Source organism: Epinephelus moara, chromosome 6 (assembly GCF_006386435.1).
Source record: "Epinephelus moara isolate mb chromosome 6, YSFRI_EMoa_1.0, whole genome shotgun sequence".
NCBI lineage: Eukaryota > Metazoa > Chordata > Actinopteri > Perciformes > Serranidae > Epinephelus > Epinephelus moara.
In genome coordinates this window covers 29,536,541-29,554,643 of record NC_065511.1, presented here as the reverse complement: position 1 = coordinate 29,554,643, position 18,103 = coordinate 29,536,541, and the positions used below count along the sequence as shown (strand labels likewise).

The 18,103-nt window shown below is 41.7% G+C and overlaps 2 protein-coding genes across 5 annotated transcripts in view; one reads left to right on the top strand and one right to left on the bottom strand.

The window, feature by feature from the left end:
- ddr1 (discoidin domain receptor tyrosine kinase 1) overlaps positions 1–7,079 on the top strand; it is a 53,754-nt gene extending 46,675 nt beyond the window's left edge. For 3 of the 4 annotated variants that reach the window (XM_050047342.1, XM_050047344.1, XM_050047345.1), the window contains 4 exons: positions 806–1,003; positions 1,120–1,387; positions 2,027–2,176; positions 3,452–7,078. In XM_050047342.1, coding sequence (XP_049903299.1) covers positions 806–1,003; positions 1,120–1,387; positions 2,027–2,176; positions 3,452–3,592 — 757 coding nt within the window. In that variant the 3' untranslated portion in view covers positions 3,593–7,078. Of the gene's footprint in view, positions 1–805; positions 1,004–1,119; positions 1,388–2,026; positions 2,177–3,451 lie in introns of all 4 variants that reach the window. The other variant, XM_050047343.1, reaches the window with a different exon arrangement.
- A 2,404-nt stretch (positions 7,080–9,483) lies between these two features.
- flot1b (flotillin 1b) lies at positions 9,484–16,817 on the bottom strand. The gene is made up of 13 exons (XM_050047457.1): positions 16,691–16,817; positions 15,968–16,018; positions 15,421–15,496; positions 15,013–15,103; positions 14,294–14,437; positions 14,022–14,141; positions 13,559–13,654; positions 13,262–13,414; positions 11,901–12,082; positions 11,770–11,815; positions 11,511–11,648; positions 11,122–11,286; positions 9,484–11,029 (listed from the first exon to the last, which is right to left on the bottom strand). Exons 2-13 carry the CDS (start codon positions 16,008–16,010, stop codon positions 11,003–11,005), a joined length of 1,281 nt encoding a protein of 426 aa, XP_049903414.1. The 5' UTR covers positions 16,011–16,018; positions 16,691–16,817; the 3' UTR covers positions 9,484–11,002.
- Positions 16,818–18,103: the final 1,286 nt, after the last annotated feature.

Below are 18,103 nucleotides of genomic sequence, written 5' to 3'. Positions count from 1 at the left end.
GCCGGGCTCGGCTCCAGTGTGGTTCACAGTTTTTCTTTCCACTTTTACAGCTTATCTCCTCTTCACCCCCTAAATGTGTTCAGTGAACTGCAGCATTTCCACCAGCTATTAAATTTCTGCAGTTTCAGGGTGTATCTAGAGGTGTAGCCCAGAAATTGTTGTCAGAAACTTTGTTTGACCTTCTGGAGAAGAAGTCTAGGATTATTTTTTGAGGAATGTACCATGTAACACATACTTGTTTTAGACTGGGCTGTAAAATCTTTCTGCTGAAATTTGACTTTCCGTATGACATTTGACCTCCAGAGGGCAGAATGTGAATTTCCAAACAAATCCAGAGCACTCAGCCGTCCCATACAATGTGTTGGTAATCCACCTGTCAAATACAAGTCCAAATATTTTCTCACATTTTAGCCGTGAATCATTCATTCAGCTCTTAAGGAAAAATATCTGGACCTCTGAGGTTTTGTGGATGTTTGACTCTTTTCACCAGCTGCTTGTTTACTTTGGCTCTTTGCCCTTTTGGCTCTGGGGCAGGTACAGCTCCTATCTTGTTGAGCGTTCGTGCTGAGAGGGGCTGTCCACAGGTTTTTTATGGGAGGTTAGTGAGAGCTGGAGCAACACAAACATATTGACCAGCAGAACAAATCAGTGTAGAAAGCCACCTGGAGTTGCACGCTGGGGATGTTGATTTTGGAGATTTACTTTTACATTCGACCTAAAATCAGCATGTTTGACTCTTTGTCCTTCCTGTGTGATATCTCTTCATCCCTCTGATATATTTTACCCATCCTTTTTATCATGGTAGGAACGACTTCCTGAAAGAGGTGAAGATCCTGTCTCGCCTGAAGGATCCAAACATAATCCGTCTGCTGGGAGTGTGTGTGAGCAGTGATCCTCTCTGTATGGTCACTGAGTACATGGAATGTGGAGACTTGAATCAGTATCTGTCTCACCGAGTGCTTCTGGATAAGACAGGGCCTTCACACAACACCCCGACCATCAGGTTAGCCAGACGTGTGCACACACACATTGCACATGTGCATAGATATAAAAAGAATCTAAAGCTATAATTGATGTATTTATCATTCCCTACATGTGTCAACTTTTCTTCCACCTCAGTTACCCTGCTCTCATCTCCATGGCCAGCCAGATTGCATCGGGAATGAAGTTCCTCTCCTCCCTCAACTTTGTGCACCGGGACCTGGCCACACGTAACTGTCTGGTTGGGGGTGAGAGGGGTGAGTGCGGAGAGGACCGGGGCGGTGAGCGTCACATCAAGATAGCTGACTTTGGCATGAGCAGGAACTTGTATGCTGGAGATTACTACAGGATCCAGGGCAGAGCTGTGCTGCCAATACGCTGGATGGCCTGGGAGTGTATACTCATGGTGAGAGGACAGGAGTGTGTGTGTGTGATGGCTGCTATACTATAGATTATATTGTTAATCAGTTATGCTGATTTACATTGACAATACTGGCGGGGTGGTATTTTAAAAAAAAAATTCTAGGAGTACTAAAGTCCTACAGAAACAAGTCAAATTTGGATAAAAAAAATCAATTATACCTAATTCCATTTCATTACCCAAAATAAAAGGGAATCTGCTGCATAATCAAAAGCTTATGATTTCTTTCCCCTTTTTCAGTTTGTATTACCAAAACATTTCTGTATATGCAACAACAGGAGCTTGTTTACTGTAAACTTAAGTAGTCCGTGTAGCAGGAAATCCTAATTTTAGTCAATTTTAGTTTCACAGTATGAACTCCTTCTGCTCCTTTGAAAAAAATTTACACAAATGCAAAGACAGAAAACAAGTGGAGATAAATGCATACTGGGATAAAAAAAAATAAATCTGAAAATCTGTAAATTCCAATAATGATTCTCATGTGTAAAAGCAATTCAGTAAATGTGTCATCCTTAGAACAATTTGTCCTCCTATGACAATCATCTGGATAATAATTTTCATACTGATGGATTTATTATGATGTTGAAAATGACAGTGTCTGTCTGTGTGGTTGTTTGCTCTCAGGGTAAGTTCACTACGGCCAGCGATGTGTGGGCGTTTGGGGTCACTCTGTGGGAGATGCTGAGCGTTTGTCAGGAGCAGCCGTACTCCAACCTCACAGATGAGCAAGTCATCGACAATGCTGGGGAGTTCTTCAGAGACCAGGGCAGACAGGTACAAAACAGAGTCTTTGATTCTCAGTCCTCACTCAGTAGTTTATTCAGATACTTACACATACTCTGTTCCTACTGATAAAAGCTGTCCTTCAATTTTCTGATCTGTTTTCATATTAAGCTCATAATGTAATAAATGCCACAAACAACAGAGAACAAACCCATCATTAACTGTTTAGAGGTTTATGATCTCAGAGGACCTCTAGTGGCTGGTCTTTGGGCCACACCTCTTATTCATCTGAGCATTTAGTGGAATATGACAAATGTTGAAATCATAATTCTTAAAGAGACAGTTCAAACCAAATCAGAAATATGTAAAAAAAATTTTTTACCTGAAGTGTTATTTATTAATCTAGATGTTTTGGTGTGAGTAGCTGAGTGTTATCATAGTAGCTGAGTGTGCGATATCATTCATAGAGATGTCTGCCTTCTCTCCAGTATAATGGAACTAGATAACACCCAGTTTGTGGTGCTCAAATTCTGAAAAATACATTTGAAAAACACAGCAGAAATGTCTCTTTCCAGAAATCATGACCTGGTTACTCAGGATAATCTACAGACCTTGTTGTGAGCAGTGTCACAGAGAAGCTATTATTTCCAGCTAACTACACCTGCCAACTGTATCACTGCGCCCATGGAAGCATGCATCTACTCATGGACGAGAGGCTCGTGCTCATGAGATGTAGACGTTATGGCGTCCTCCTCGGCTGAGCTGTAACGTTAGCTAGCTCATTGGTGCCAGGTGAGCTAGAAGTAGATGCACACTTCCCTCTGTGCAGTGATACAGTTGGCAGTTGTAGTTTCAAAAGTGGAAATAAGATAATTCCTCCATGAAGCTGCTCACAACAAGGTCTGTGGATTAAATGAGGAACTGTGTCATGATTTCTGGAAAGACATATTGCTGCTGAGTTTTTCAAAAGGGTTTTTTGGCACTTTAACCACCACAAGCTGAGTGCCATCTAGTTCCATTATACTGGAGAGAAGGCAGAATGATACCTCCAAGACTCAGCAACTCACACCAAAACAGTCTAGATTAATAGATAGTGCTACAAGCAAGGGAAAGAATATGTATGACTGATTTTAGGGTGAACTGTCCCATGTTAATCTGCAGGAAACAAACTGTGTTTCACCAACAAGAAGTGCAATTAGTGATAGTCTTGTATGATAAAATAATTATTCATTTCATAGTTTAAATCTGGTGGGCTTTATCACACATGAAAAATGTAGTTAAAAGGTCTCCCTAATAAAATGGTCTCTTCCTCTCTCCCTCTTCCAGGTGTATTTGAGCAGGCCAGCTGTGTGTCCTCAGGGTCTCTACGAGCTTATGTTGAGCTGCTGGAACAGAGACTGCAAGCTCCGCCCGTCCTTTGCCGACATCCACTCCTTTCTTACTGAGGATGCCATGAACATGGTGTAAAGAGAGGAACAGCACCACGACAAAGGCAGCATTAAAGAGGGGAAACGTCTTGTACGTTTATGCAGCAATGCTACGGTGGGAATGTGTGGTGGAGGTGCTGCACAGGAGAGGCAGATGAGAAAAGAGAGTGGGTTGCTCGCTTTGATATTTGTACTTTTTTGGGTGGCTGGGGCTGAGACACCGCTGGTTCGGTTTATTTCCACATCAGACCCCCGATCCCAAATCCAACTCCAGCTTTAGACAGCTAACAGTCTGCTACATTTCACAGGTGGTGGGTGCAGTCTGCATAGGAACTTTCTCTCTTCTCAGTTACTTTAACAGACAAGGAGGGTTTGTGTGACTGGTGATTAAGTGCCGTGGAGTTAATGACACAGGAAGCTGCAGAGGCTTAATGACAGAAAATACTCCAAACTAGGAAGCTGGCAAATGAACGGTTATTAAGTTTCATTACTTTTATTTATCCATGTTGAATGCTACATTTAGGGTTACAGGTGATGGTGCATAGGACACACAAACTTCTCTAGACAGCACACCTATGGGTCAGACATGAAAGTGCACACACAGGGATTGTCTTAGTATTTATAGTATGTATAGGCTACTGTACACGTTAGTCTAATGCATATGATTACTCCACACTTCAGCCCCTTTTGCCCATCTAAGACAAAAAATGATAGTTCTGTAAAAGTCTATGAAAAGATTCAGACATGGCTGATGGCTGTCTAGAACATGAGTGATCTCACCATGTTTGCCGACCCCTCAGCAGTCCTTTGTCTCAACCCCAAAACCGTACATGGTGACCCACGTCCATAGCTGTAACTCAAAGGACTAAAGGTAAATGATGTAGACCAGACAAGAGCAGCCCCCTTTATGCGATGCATCAAGTTAGCTCTCAACCACCGCCCACCCCATTGTAGTTGAAAAGCCCAAGCAGTTTCTTAACCCCATCATAGAGCCACAGAGAGAGGAGCTGTGTCCCTGGTGCCAAATGGACTTCTCAAACCTGAGGAAACAGGCACAGAAGAGGAGGATCTGCTGCTGCCGGCGATAGGCGACCCACAAACTGGAACAGCTTTTCCAAGCAGAGAGACAATGCTGCCAGCCGGGGCAGTGGACGGGACATCTTCAGATGCGCCTGCTCAGGTGTTTTGGCAATTTCTTTTGTATCTGGCTGCAACCCAGACACAAAGGATAGACGTAAAATTCCACAACCAGCTGCACTTTAAATCCTCCATGCATATCCCCGGCCCTGATGAAACTCTTCTCTGTGAGGGGGCCTGATATGATTCCTGTTGATGTGGATTCTTATCACTTGTAGTGATTTCAGTTATTTGCCAAGGGAGATAAAAATTCAGGACAGTCTGTCTGCCTTGTTAAATCCTCCCCCACAAGGCATTGCCAACCATGAGATGTAAAATATTATCTAAAAAAATGGAATGGCACCATCAGTTCATCTCATTTTAATTATATAACAACCTTTTGTTCGGTGTGTCAAGACATGTTTACTCATCGAATAATCAATCTTTGCTCATCTAATTGCATTACTGTACTCTAAAAACACACAGTTAAAGGGTAATTGAGTTTTTTCCAACCTGGAGCCTATTATATCATGTTTTTGAGTCTGAGTGACTAATGGGAACAACAATTTTGAAACTGGTTCTGTATTAAGTGACCACTAAGGGCATTTGTGCACCATCTATTTAGGTCGACTAAAGTGTTTGTTTTTTCAATTGACAGGCGGCGAAAGGATCCCTACAAAGGACATCCTTTTTGTTAAAGAGTTAAATCATTTTTGTTTAACCAGAAAAAGCCTCGAAAACACTATCACCAAACCCACCAGACTCCATTTAAATAAACAGTAATTCTGTCATTTTAAAACACACTTTATTCATAGTCCTGGTTAGGTTGAAATAAACCCTTGATTCACCTAGTTAAATGTGAAAATATGCTGACTCTATGCATGGTAAAATTAAGCCATGTCCACTGAGCAGTACAGTTCGGTACGTTTTTTTTCCGTTTCCATTGTGAAAAGTTGTGGATGGTACCAATGAAACTGTTCCGTACTGTCCCCGTTTTTGGTCCCCCCTCTGTTGGGGTACCTAGCACACAGATCTGGTACTAAAAGGTGGAGCTGTGAACATTGCAGTGGGTTAATTGGTCAAAAGCGGATGGTCACTCTGCTCAGGGCTGAGTTGTGGCTGGTTTTGAGGCTCATGTAACCACTGTTCATACCGTGGAGACCATCAACACACCTTAAATTTCAATGTGACAATATTGACCATTACTTTAGTTTTTATTATGTCTCTTGGATGACATACACTTTCAGTAATGAGTGGATCTACAGGCGTTTAAAGATATATACTAATTTCGACAAGATTATGTGAACTGCATATATTCTACCCCGTTGTGCGGACAATAAACGAGGTGCAGACTAATAAAGGAAGAAATACTGTGAGTGCTGGACGGAGCAGTGAGTGACAACAGCCCCGCCTACATTTAAAGGTACTGTTTGCAGTGGAAACGCTAGGGTCTAGGTACCAAGTCTGAAGGGTTACTTTTGGTTACAAAGGTACCATACTGAACATTTTGGGTGGAAATGGGGCTTTAGTTTTTAATTTAAATGGAGCCTGGTGGCCTTGGCGATAATGATTTTGAGGCTGATTCTGATTAAACAAAAAGGATCCTTCTCTTTAGCAAAAAAGGTCCATCTCCTTTGGGATCATTTCTATAATGTTGTCAGACACTTAAAATAATAATCAGAGCCTGTCTGTGCCAAAAACAAACACTTTTAGTGGACATTCACTGACAGTGCACAAACGTCCTAAGTAGTTATAATGCAGTCTGTTTCACCGCTGCATCTGTCTCACTTACAACTGGACCAATTTCAAAAAAATTATTGTTCCCATTAGTTACTTAGACACAAAACACAGGAAAATTGGGTCCACGTGAAAAGATACCAAAATTACCCCTTAAGGTTTTACCCAAATAGGAAATTCTGGGAGTCCTCATTTTAGTGTGAATGTCAACATCAACCTCTGCATTATCCCATGTTAGTACATTAAGCTGACCACGGTAGAATCAATGCTGTCTCTACCTTACTGATTGTATAGCACTGTAAATCAGTCCTCATCAAGATCATCAAGTAATAACATGTTTACTGATTGTGAATGGTTGTGCCATTTGAATCATTTTTGATACACTGTAGTTCAACTAAACCCATATTTTTATATATACTGTATGTACTTCGACACTTCTCAATGTCTGATTTTGTCCTTTTGTGTCTTTGAAGTTGAGCATAATAGTATGTACATATTTTAAGGACAGAATTGTAATTTCCTTTACTAATATATGGAAAACTCTTTGTTACAATTGGGGTCTTCTGTATCTCTGTAGAACGCTTGCTACCTTGATGCCATTGTAATTCATCGTTGTCTATTTTTGTAGATGTTTTAATAAAGTTAACCTTTTCAAATAAATCAAGATGTGCTGTCGGGCTGTGATGAATGATAATTTCAACTATGGATGGATTTTGTTCGATAAAAAATGAGTAGTTTAAAAGATGCCATTCATTATTTCCAAGCTCAAATTGCTTGATTTGTCCGACCAACTGTGCAAAGATGTTCAATTCCCAATGTGGAAAAAGGACTTTATACTGCCTGATTAGGGAGTATAAGGTTGAATGGACTATAGAGCTTCCAGCTGGTGTGTACAAAAAAGGATCCAAGAGCCATTTAATCATTAAATGACAGTGGAGGGCAGGTGAATGGATGATTTTCTCTGTACAGTATACAAACATAGATAAATACATTACCATGCATACTATAACCAAGCATAATAAATAAAAAGTACATAAGTTTACTCTATTAAAGGTACAGTGTGGAAAATTTAGGGGGGTATACTGGCAGAAATTATATATCATATGTATGTTTTCAGTTGTGAATAACTTGAAAAAACAATTTCTGTTACCTTAGAATGAGCAGTTTATTTGTACGTAGTGAGCAGGTCCTCGTCCATAAAGTCTGCAATGTTGCATCGCCATGTTTCTACAGTAGCCCAGAACGGAAAACCAGGCTAGCAGCCTATCTCCAACATGCCGAACAGCATTAGAGAATCACTGATTTGTAACGTGAAACTGCCTTATTCTGCGTTTTTACTGATTTAATAACCTGGTCCATTTGTTTCGGAGAGGAAGAGACCTCTGCGGATAATTAGGCTCCCAATAAAAACCTCCTGAACAATATACAAGGAAGGAAGGAATTTAAAAGAAGTTTCAGCTGATTGCAATCTGCAGTCCTCATCACTAGATGCCACTAAATCCTGCTACATCTGACTGTTCCTTTAATGTATCCGCTTTCTAAAGAGGGAATCCGAAAGCCTTCGTCAGGATCCTACCTAAAAAGAAAACATAAGTAAATACGGCACTGAAAAATATACAACCATTTTCTCCTCTTAGCAGTTTGCATTACCTACTGAGTTGGAATTGATCTCACAGGTAAGTATATCACACAGCTCAAAATCAATAGGCCTATCAAGGTCTGTTGGAATGTCAGATACACACATTAAATCAGGAGTGGTGTGGCAGCATGGCCTCTGACTAAGGGTCTGTACATACGGTTTAGTGGTGTGGCAGCATTGTCACCAACAAAGGATTTGCACAGAGCACACATAGCCTTTGTAATTTAACTTCCCCTTCTTTATACTCACCCACTGTGCATTGACAGGAACATTTCTCCACCCACTCCTGGTCTCACAAAGATTTTGAACACGACATAATACATTGAAAAGCAGCAAATCTTTACATTAGATGAGAAACCTCCATTTTCATTGAGCAGTCTTTAATGAGTATTAGGGGTGTAATTATGCATTGATCTGGATTGAGATATCGATACAGTGATCGATGATCTGATATCCTACATGCAAAGTGAAAATGTCACAGTCTGCTTCCCTCTCTCACCTGCTCCTGGTAAATTTCCATTCACCTGCACCCTGCCAGCCAGCCACGCCCCCCTCATCAAGACAACGCCTCTCACCTGCCTCCACAGCTGCAGCTCATCAGCCAATCAGCCTGGTATAAAAGCCTCTCCAGCACACACACTCTTTGCCAGATTGTTCTTTGACTATGCAGGACTGTCCAGCATTCAGTCTCAGCTTGAGTCCTGGTTACCGACCCTGTCTGCCTCTGACCCTTCTGTGTCCCGGTAAACTCACCAGCCTTCCGCCTCTACGTCTCTGGTTTCCGTCTGCCAGTGGCTGTGTGGTGTTTTCCTGCTACGACGTTTCAGAGTGAGTGTTCCCTCTTTCCCTGAACCCAGAGACTGTGTGTTGGCTCTTGGCCCAAAGAATGAACTATCACCTTAATGTCTTGGTCAGCTCAAGCTTCTGTTTATTTTGTGCATGAATAAAGGTCATTACCAACTGTCACTGAGTGCTGCGTTTGGGTTCAGTCACACCCGTTACAGAAAACATAGATATGTATCGTCAACTAAGATACATACTTTTCATTTTGAAATTCCCTTGGCACTTCTGTGTCACCATTTCTGTCAAAGCACAGCTTATTCCTTAACATTCAAATACTGCTAGTGGTCTAGTTTCAGGCAGATAATGGCAAGCAGCCAACAAAAACACAATGAGCATATTTACTGATATTGTCTCATATCCACAATCGAAACCTAATGTGGCAGACTTCATGATATCACCAAAAATTGTAGAGATTCATAGAGAAGAATGTACATATCACATTGTGATGAAACTTGTGAGTTACACCCCTAATGATTATTGGAATATTAATACAGTTGCTGACCAATTAATCTCTAGACTGCTCCATGTGGTCTTAAATCAAACTTCAACCACTTCAATTAAGTACTTTGATTATGAATAAAACAGACAGCGAAAGGTTTCAGTGATTAAACCATATTTTATTGTCTACATCATCTTAGAACATTTCACTACCGATAAATCTCAGATATTTAACTTGTATAGAACTTCAAAGCTATGTAATAACTACTTATGTCAACTTAAAGTACAGACATGCAACAACACATCTTTGAAAGGAAAGTAAAAGATTAGTTACGAGAACAAACACAAGTAGAAACTGATTTGGCTTTCATCTACGACCGTCACTAATGACAGCCAATGGCTTAGCATCAGTTGGATATGAGGAAAAGTTCCCTGACAGAGAAGTGTAATAGGCCTAAGTAAAGAAGTCAACTTGACTCGACCACTGAGGAGTTTTGACCAGGCACTTGGCGATAACAAAATGCATAAGGCTTGGCAGCTGGAAAACTTTTGGCTGTTAGAGAAGAGTCTGAAAAAAAGAGCTCCCGATCACAAGTGCTGAGCTGAGCAACACCTTCCCATATGCGAAATCTGTTAAAATCTGTAACACCCAGCATCACATTTTTATGGAAATCAGTACACTAAACAAAGAGACTACAAAAACATACTATCTCCCGTATATCAGTTTAAACTCCAGGCAGCAAAATACACCAAAGCAGCAGGCAGGTTATTTAGTTAGTTAGTGATGGTCCTTTTTTTACTCTCGACATACAAAAGACTCTTGAACACACTGTAGCAAAGTCAAATGTCAGTGTTGTTTAAATCACCGCAACATACTTTCATTGCTTTCAACAGGAAATCCCTTCAACTCATTCCCATCGACCACATCCTTCCCCTTCAGTCTGAGACACAGAAAATGTTCCACTGATATGATTTCGGGCCCTGCAACTTAAGTCGGTTATTACAAAAGAGACATGGAGTAAACTGTCATCACCACAGCTGTCTCTTTATTATGGACTAGTGGACAGAGATCAAATAATCATGAAGCGAGGCTGTGATAAGTAAATAGTATTAAAGTACGACTGTAACGATACGCCCACACTCAGGACTGTAGCAATGCTGTGATAGTGAGCTCCGCACCACTTCATGGAGTGAAAGGCACAAAAAAAAAAATCAAAACATTTCTTACATTAAAAAGTGAAACAATTATATCAGCTGATAGACCAAGTCCCCACACAGAGAAAATGAGGCTGATTGCAGTCAAGGTAAAGTAAAAACTTGCATACTTTAGGTCAAGTATAAAACAACTAAGACGGTAAAAGGAATTCCTATTTGGAAGCTTTTGTCTCCTGGTAAAAAAAAAAAAAAAATCAGCTTCATCAACAATTAAACCCCTCACAGCTGCTTTTGCTGTCACTCACAGCACAAAGCACGACAGCTTGAATCGGGGACATTGAAAGAACCACAACGAAGGAGGAACTGTAAAAAGACACGCACAAGTGAAACATGCATGCACAGAGACAAGACTACGGTGCTGCGGAGTCATTACAGTGGTTATAGGCACAAGGAGGAGATGTGGAGCTCCTAGCTTGAATAACGGCGACACCTCTCCTGGTTACTTCGACCCTCCCTCTCTTCTTAACGCACAAGAGTGGGCATCCCAACCTGCAAAGTCAATGAGAGACACTTGAGATATTTTCCACCTGCACCGGCCGTTGTGTCTTATGTCAGTCCGTTGCACACATGCTGCAGCTTACCTGGGAGATGTTGACTCCAGTGAGTTTCTCCACGGTGGCAGGCAGCCTGGTCATGATATCTAGCACCTCTCCTGTAAGTTTGGCTGCTCCCACCTCTGAGCTGCCGCTGGACACCATGGTGATCTTCTGAGCCGCCGTCAGTGGCTTGCTGATCTCCTCTGCCATCTGCGAGACAACAAAGAACACAGGAGCTAAGGGTTTAACAGGGTGAAGGAGAGGAAAAGGACGACATTTTGACTTCTTATGACTACAAAATGTGGAGAGACAGCCAAATATATATAAGGCTTTATATAGGAAACTCGAGATTGGTAAGGCTCTACAACCATACGGCGTTTCATCACACAGCTCTAACATTTATCTTTATATATCCATTCATCCATGAGACTGACCAGTGGCAGTTTCTCCAGCAGCATGTCCACCATGGCTCCCTCCTTGTACTGCTGGAAGGCCTCTGCTTTCTTGGCCATCTGCTCTGCCTCAGCGCGGCCCTTAGCTTCCACAGCAAAAGCCTCTGCCTCGCCCTTGATCTACAGACACACAGACACACACGTAAATTATTTTCCTGGATATAATAACGTTTGATGATTGTGATACAGTGAACAGACAGGGAGGGGAAAGTGGAAATGGAAAACGTGCAGCAAGACTCACTCTGATGGACTCGGCCTCTGCCTCAGCCTCCATGATGAGCTGCAGGCTGTCAGGACGGAAGCGAGATTGCAAATTGCATTTTATCAACTCTCATCAGTACAAGAAAGCAGTATTATGTCTGTAGCACTCACCGCTGAGCCTCGGCCAGCCTCTCCAGTTTGTATCTCTCTGCCTCTGCAGGCTTCTTGACCTTGGCCTCCAGCTCCTTCTCCTTACGGACGATCTCCTGCTCCTGCAGCATAATCTGCTGAGTCCTCTCAACCACCTGAACCTGCATCTTCTCCTCCTCAATGCGCTGCTTGGTCTTGGCCACCTGATGAAGGAAGAAAAGAATTAAAGGGAATTCAAACACCAGTCAGCCTTCCATTCCTGAAATGTGATCAGGTTATCATCTGCAATCTGCTTTGGCTCTGTTGGTTCAAGCTTGACCAGCAAGCCTGATAAAATCTGTGCACAAGGTCCGTGCGGGCTGAAGAGACTGACCAGCCAATATTTCACCAGCATAACAAAAACTCAGCAAACCTATAGGAGACATATTGTGCTCATTTTCAGATGAATACTTATAGTTGGGGTCTCTACTTGAACATGTTAACACGCTTTGTTGTTCCAAAAAACTCTTTACTTTCCTCATACCATCTGTGCCGGAACACCTGTACTCCTCCTCTGTCTCAAACACAACATGGAGGTGGCTGAGCTGGCAGCTAGCAGCTAACGGTGCTAATTCCATAAACAGTGCTCATCAGGACAGTGATAACCTTTGTATGAGCGCAGTGCAGTGGTTGCAATTAGCTAGCCAGTGGGATACACACATTTACTAGCACGCACATACGAACAGTCTGGCCACCACAATAATGAACAGAGAAGCTCCGATTACAACACACAGAGTGAGTGTGACTTCATTCTCTGCTTAGGTCGCCATTACTCCACTATGCCTTTACTAATCAAATAGTGGTTTGCTGTTATACTGATTGTTGCATACAGTGAGTTTAGGCCCCCCCCTTCTGAAAAGCCCTGTCTGCTCTTATTGGTCAGCGTATCCAGGTCTTTCATATCCACTCTCAACCTCTGCACTATCACTACAGCTTTTCTACCTTCAAAAATCACCAATAATGCTTCCAGACCAAAATCTTAACAGACACGTTCCAGCAGGAATATGATCAGAAATCAGGTACAAAGTAAGAACACTGTCCCTGATGCTCGCATTCAGCTACATGCAGTGTTGTATGTAATGTAAACCGTTGCAGTAATGTGCCTGGAGCAGATGACCACATAAAAAATTAATCAGCTTGTCTCCAACATAGAAAAAAAATGCTGAAAAACCGAGTGTTCAGAACAGTCTGAAGCCTCAAGTTTTTGCTCACAAGGATTATTTTTTACCTACGTTTATCTCATTATTTCAAACTTTGACCATGTTTTATATGAACACCCGACACTGTGACATTATATATGAGACAGAAAATAAGGAGATCAGACCGTGAACAGATGACTGTACCTGAAGCTGATAGGCCATTTCTGACTCGGCCTTCTTGGTGTTGACCTCAACATCATAGGCTGCCTTTTTCAGCTCATAGTCTCTCTGAGCTTTTGCCATCTCAATCTCATTCTTGTACTGAGCTGAAACCTTCTCCTGCATTGCGTGGGCCTCCTGTATAGACAATGCAGCAGGACAGAAACCAAGAAATGTCGGTTTATCTCTTCAAACAATGTATTATTGTCATTTTCAGATGGTTCCTATGAGCAAATAGGCAGAATGACAGGGATAAAGACTAAAGAAAGAAGATGATTTTACCCTCATGACAGCATCTCGTTTGTACTGAGCCTCTCCAATCCTGGCATCCTTCTGCACCTGGGCCGTTCTGGCTTTACCCAGGGAGTGAAGGTAGTCCTGGAGAGGAGGAAACAGTGACGGTCAACTGTGAGACAGCACAGCTCGAGCAGTAAAAGAGAAGGTAGTGCATTAGGCAAACACAAACAAGATATGGTGAGGTTACCACTGAGGCACTTAGACCTAATTGATCACTAATGTAAGGAGCAGCTGGGGTTCTGTTGAGTCAGAGACAGCGAGTCAATATCAAGCGCTTAAGTGCATTGCTATAGCAGATGAAATCATTCGGGACTGAAAGCTTTCATAGGAAAAGTTTCAGGCTCACGGCAGCATTCAGATTCCTGCTGCTCCAGTTATTAATGTGGGTGTTTTCATCATCAGATTTTTTTCATTCGCACTGTATAATACACCAACAGATATGAAATACCTGATCATCATGAACATCTTTGAGTGTGTAGCTGACGACACCAATCCCCATGTTGACCAGGTCAGAGGAGGCCACCTTAAAGACCTGCTCGGAGAACTTCTTACGATCCTGGTAGATTTCCTGTACGCAAAGACAAATACAACAACAGATAAGTATTCTTGGTTTTACATGAGCATTCACTCAGTGGTGAATTATAAACATAAAGCCTCTGAACAATCTTTTATGGGCGGAAAATGTCAAGCAGAGTTATTTGATAAGGTCAGTACACAAACCTCCACAGTCAAATGGGCGATGATGGCTCTCTGGTGTCCCTCCAGTGTTTCCAGAGCAATGTGGGCAATCTCACCCTCAGACTTGCCCATAAACATTTGACAGGCTGTGGCCAGCATCTCTTTGTTCTGGCCCTGGATCTTCACCTGGAGAAAGACAGGAAAAGAAAATGTGAAAGGTTAGGGTTCACAGGCAGATGTTAACTCATTTGTATATTGCACTTCAATATCCTGCAACTTCCTGTACATATAACTAATGACTCACTCAATTTTTGCCGTGTGGGGGCGTCCCATTGACCCTCTCTGTCCAGCCTGGGACATTTTTTAAGTGCTATCTTCCTCTCCCTTGTTTACAGTAAATAACCCGTCAAACTAAATTGAATGTTGATGCTGTGGATTTATATATAGTACTGATGAGTCTTGTGCTTTAGCAAAAATACCTGCATGAAAGTCAGTTGTTGGTTGTTTCCATTTACTGATACATACATCACATTTAAAAATGTAAATTCTTTATTAGTAAGTCATACAGAAAGCCTCAGGCCTGCATGCGCAACAGACGATTTCTATAGAAAGGTATTGCTTTTAAATAACAGCTGATCATTTTCCCCACCTTTTGACGTCTATGCAAGCTAATGTTTATTTTTCTGTGGAAACATGCATAGCGTTTAATTCCACTGATTGAAGCCTAATTGTATTTCAGTCATCAAATTTTCAAAACATACCTGTGCAATGCCAGTGACAGAGATAGGGACACCATGACGAGTGTAGACTTTGTCACTCTTCACATTTAGAGTCAGAGTATTGAGTGTGATTCTGGAAAAAAAACAGGGCAAAAAAAGGGAAGGGTGGAGATGTGGATGGATTAGATGTAATAACAAAGAGCGAGAGTGAAAAGACACAGCAAATGAGAGGCAGAGGAATTTAAATCAATTATCATCCACAAAAACCACTGCTCCGCGCTGCTAATGACATGCAGCACAGCAATGAATACATCATTTAGGAAATGTATCCAGAGCACATGCTTCCTCTATAAACATTTATTTCCTGTGTTTGTTGACCAATGCATGAAATCCAGCAGCTATGCTGTATTTAAAACAGAAAAGAGAACTAGAGACTTAAACTAAGATTACCTCTGGATCTGCTGAATACATGGGAAGACAAACACTCGTCCTCCAGCAATCATTAGAGGAGGAGACCGGCCAAAGCCTTAAGGGAAAAAACATGAAACATAAACATTGCACTGCCATTCAGTAACATACAGCTAGTTATTCGCGGATGAACTGTGTCTAGGACAGAGTTCAACTCGTAACTCTGTAGCACAGCAACATGAGTAATGCAATTAACTCACGATAGCTTGAACCTATTCAGCCTGTTGCAAGCTGGAAATTTCCTAGTTTACCGCAGACCAACTGTCTAGTGTTGCTCAATATCATCTTATCACAAGACGTGTGATGGTTAAATCACATGATACAAGATTACTGGTCCACTGTAAACACACTAGTTTACTACAGGATTATAATGACACATTCATAGTACAATGACTTCCTGGAACTTTATAAAAACATAATACTCCATGTCGGTGAAAGTGTTTCATTACCTATTGTTTCTACATATCCTGTCCCACTGTGAGAAACACCCTTACAACCATAGGCAAAATAAATAAAGCCAATATCTTACCAGACACCACCATGGCTTCATTGGGTCCACACGTGTAAAACATCTTGATTCCTGTTTTGAAGGGGGAGAAGACCTTGTCAACAGCTTGACACAGCTAGCCAGGAAAACGACAGCATCCTGTTTTCTTGGACATCACTGTGATGCATTTGAGTTAATTAGATATCTGAAACTACAAAGCTGCTCCATGAATCACAGGTTTATAGCTGTATTTTCTGTGTGGATTAAATTGATGACGCCATTATAAAATGAGACTATCATTTACGCATACTGAGCTCAAGATTTTGGATCGATGTTTTTTTTTTGGATGCATAGACAATATAGAGTATGGTATTAAAAGGCTACACCTGACAAATGTCCATGTCAATCATTCATGCTACAGCCTCATTTACACACTTTCACAGAGAAACATACTGCTCCTCTCCCTCCTAACAACCCCAACACAGGGTACTCCTGTTCCCTTTAACCAGTAATGTACTGTCAGATAATAGTGCAGCAAAAACACCTCAGTGCTACAAGAATAAGGTCGGACATACTGTACTTTACATGTAAAACCGAATAACGGTCTGCAAGGGCAGCTAGCTCGTATGCTAACATTAGCTAGCTGATATAAGACAGCGGAATAATCGGGTTAGCTTCGAGGACGTCACTACGGCAGAGGAAAACAGTTCAGCTATTAGCGCCAACTAAATGATGTTACCGATTTTACCGTTCCGTTTAACTTACCGATATGCGGTCAATACAAAAAAACAATCCTTTTTTCAGAATAGGTCAGATTTCTGTTGCTATGGTCAGGCAGTGAGCCGTTTCCCGTCAATTGGAATGGCAAAAATGTCCGTGGAGAGGGGGAGGTGCGCAGTGACCACGCCCATCCTCACTATAACAATGACGTCTTGTTGTCGCCATCTAGTGGTCAAAGGTGAGAACTGCATCTGCACTGCGCTTTATTATTTATCAACTGTTTTATTAAGGTGAAGTCAGGTGATTTGTGACATCAGGTTAAATAAGACAAGGTTTTACATATTGGGCTCTTTAAATATTGGCAGCCAGTCACCAAACACGTGGAAACCATTCACCTGTGGTTATCCATGACCAAATTATATCCTCGTGAGACCTGATCTTTTGTTTGGTATGTGTTTTTAATTTCTCCTAGCTATTTAGGATTAGTAGGACCTATGAAAAAACTAAACATCGTCAAAGATAATAAAGTCCCAGTGTCCTCCAACAAGCTGATGATAAATTCCCAACGTCCTCAAATGAGTACTTCCTAATTAACAGCGTCTTAGCTTGTTACTGTTGCTAAAATTGGTCAAAGTTGTTGCATGTCAAACTGCAAACATTGTGGATCATGAATAAACAAGTTTCAACCATAAAATCTGATCAGGTTTTGTCCACTTCTGTGTCATGATTGGCTGCAGACTGACTTGGCAGAGGTGGCTGCCATCTTGTTTTAACATGGATTAGTGTATTGTGCTCTTATTATCACCAGATGGGACAAAAAAGTGTCCACAGATATGGACAGCAGGTGTAAGTTAAGCAGAATGAAGTATAAGGTGCAGGAAACCAAAAATGTGATGTCCCCGTAGGAGGACGCAGGGTCTCACAAGGATATACCTGGGCATACATATCAACCATAAGCTAACATGGAGTTTTCAGGTAGATAAGGTTTGCACTAGGCGTCCAACACTGCCTACACTTCCTTCGCAGGCTGAGGGTCTTTGGAGTCAAACAGAAAATGTTGCTCCAGCTCCTGCGATATGGCACTTCAGCCTGGTTTGGCAACCTCAGTGTACAACTGAAGGCCTAGATTACCAGGCTCATGCAGTATGCCACACTCCAGTTTACTGTGAGCAAACCACTATCAGACAGGCCCAGAAGATTAACTCAGACCCCACCCACGTCCTCCATCATGAGTACCAACTTCACCCCTCATACAGATGCTTTAGAGTCCCCCAATGCAGGCTTGACCACTTCCAAAACTCTTTTGTCCCATTGTCCATTAAAGCCTTAAATGGGAAGCTAACTGTAGCTTAACCATACACTGTGTATGTGTAGGTATGAATGTGCATGTAAATATGTGTGTGTATGTGTATATACTTGACCTGACTGAACTGTCTCTATCATTTAGGTGTGTTATGA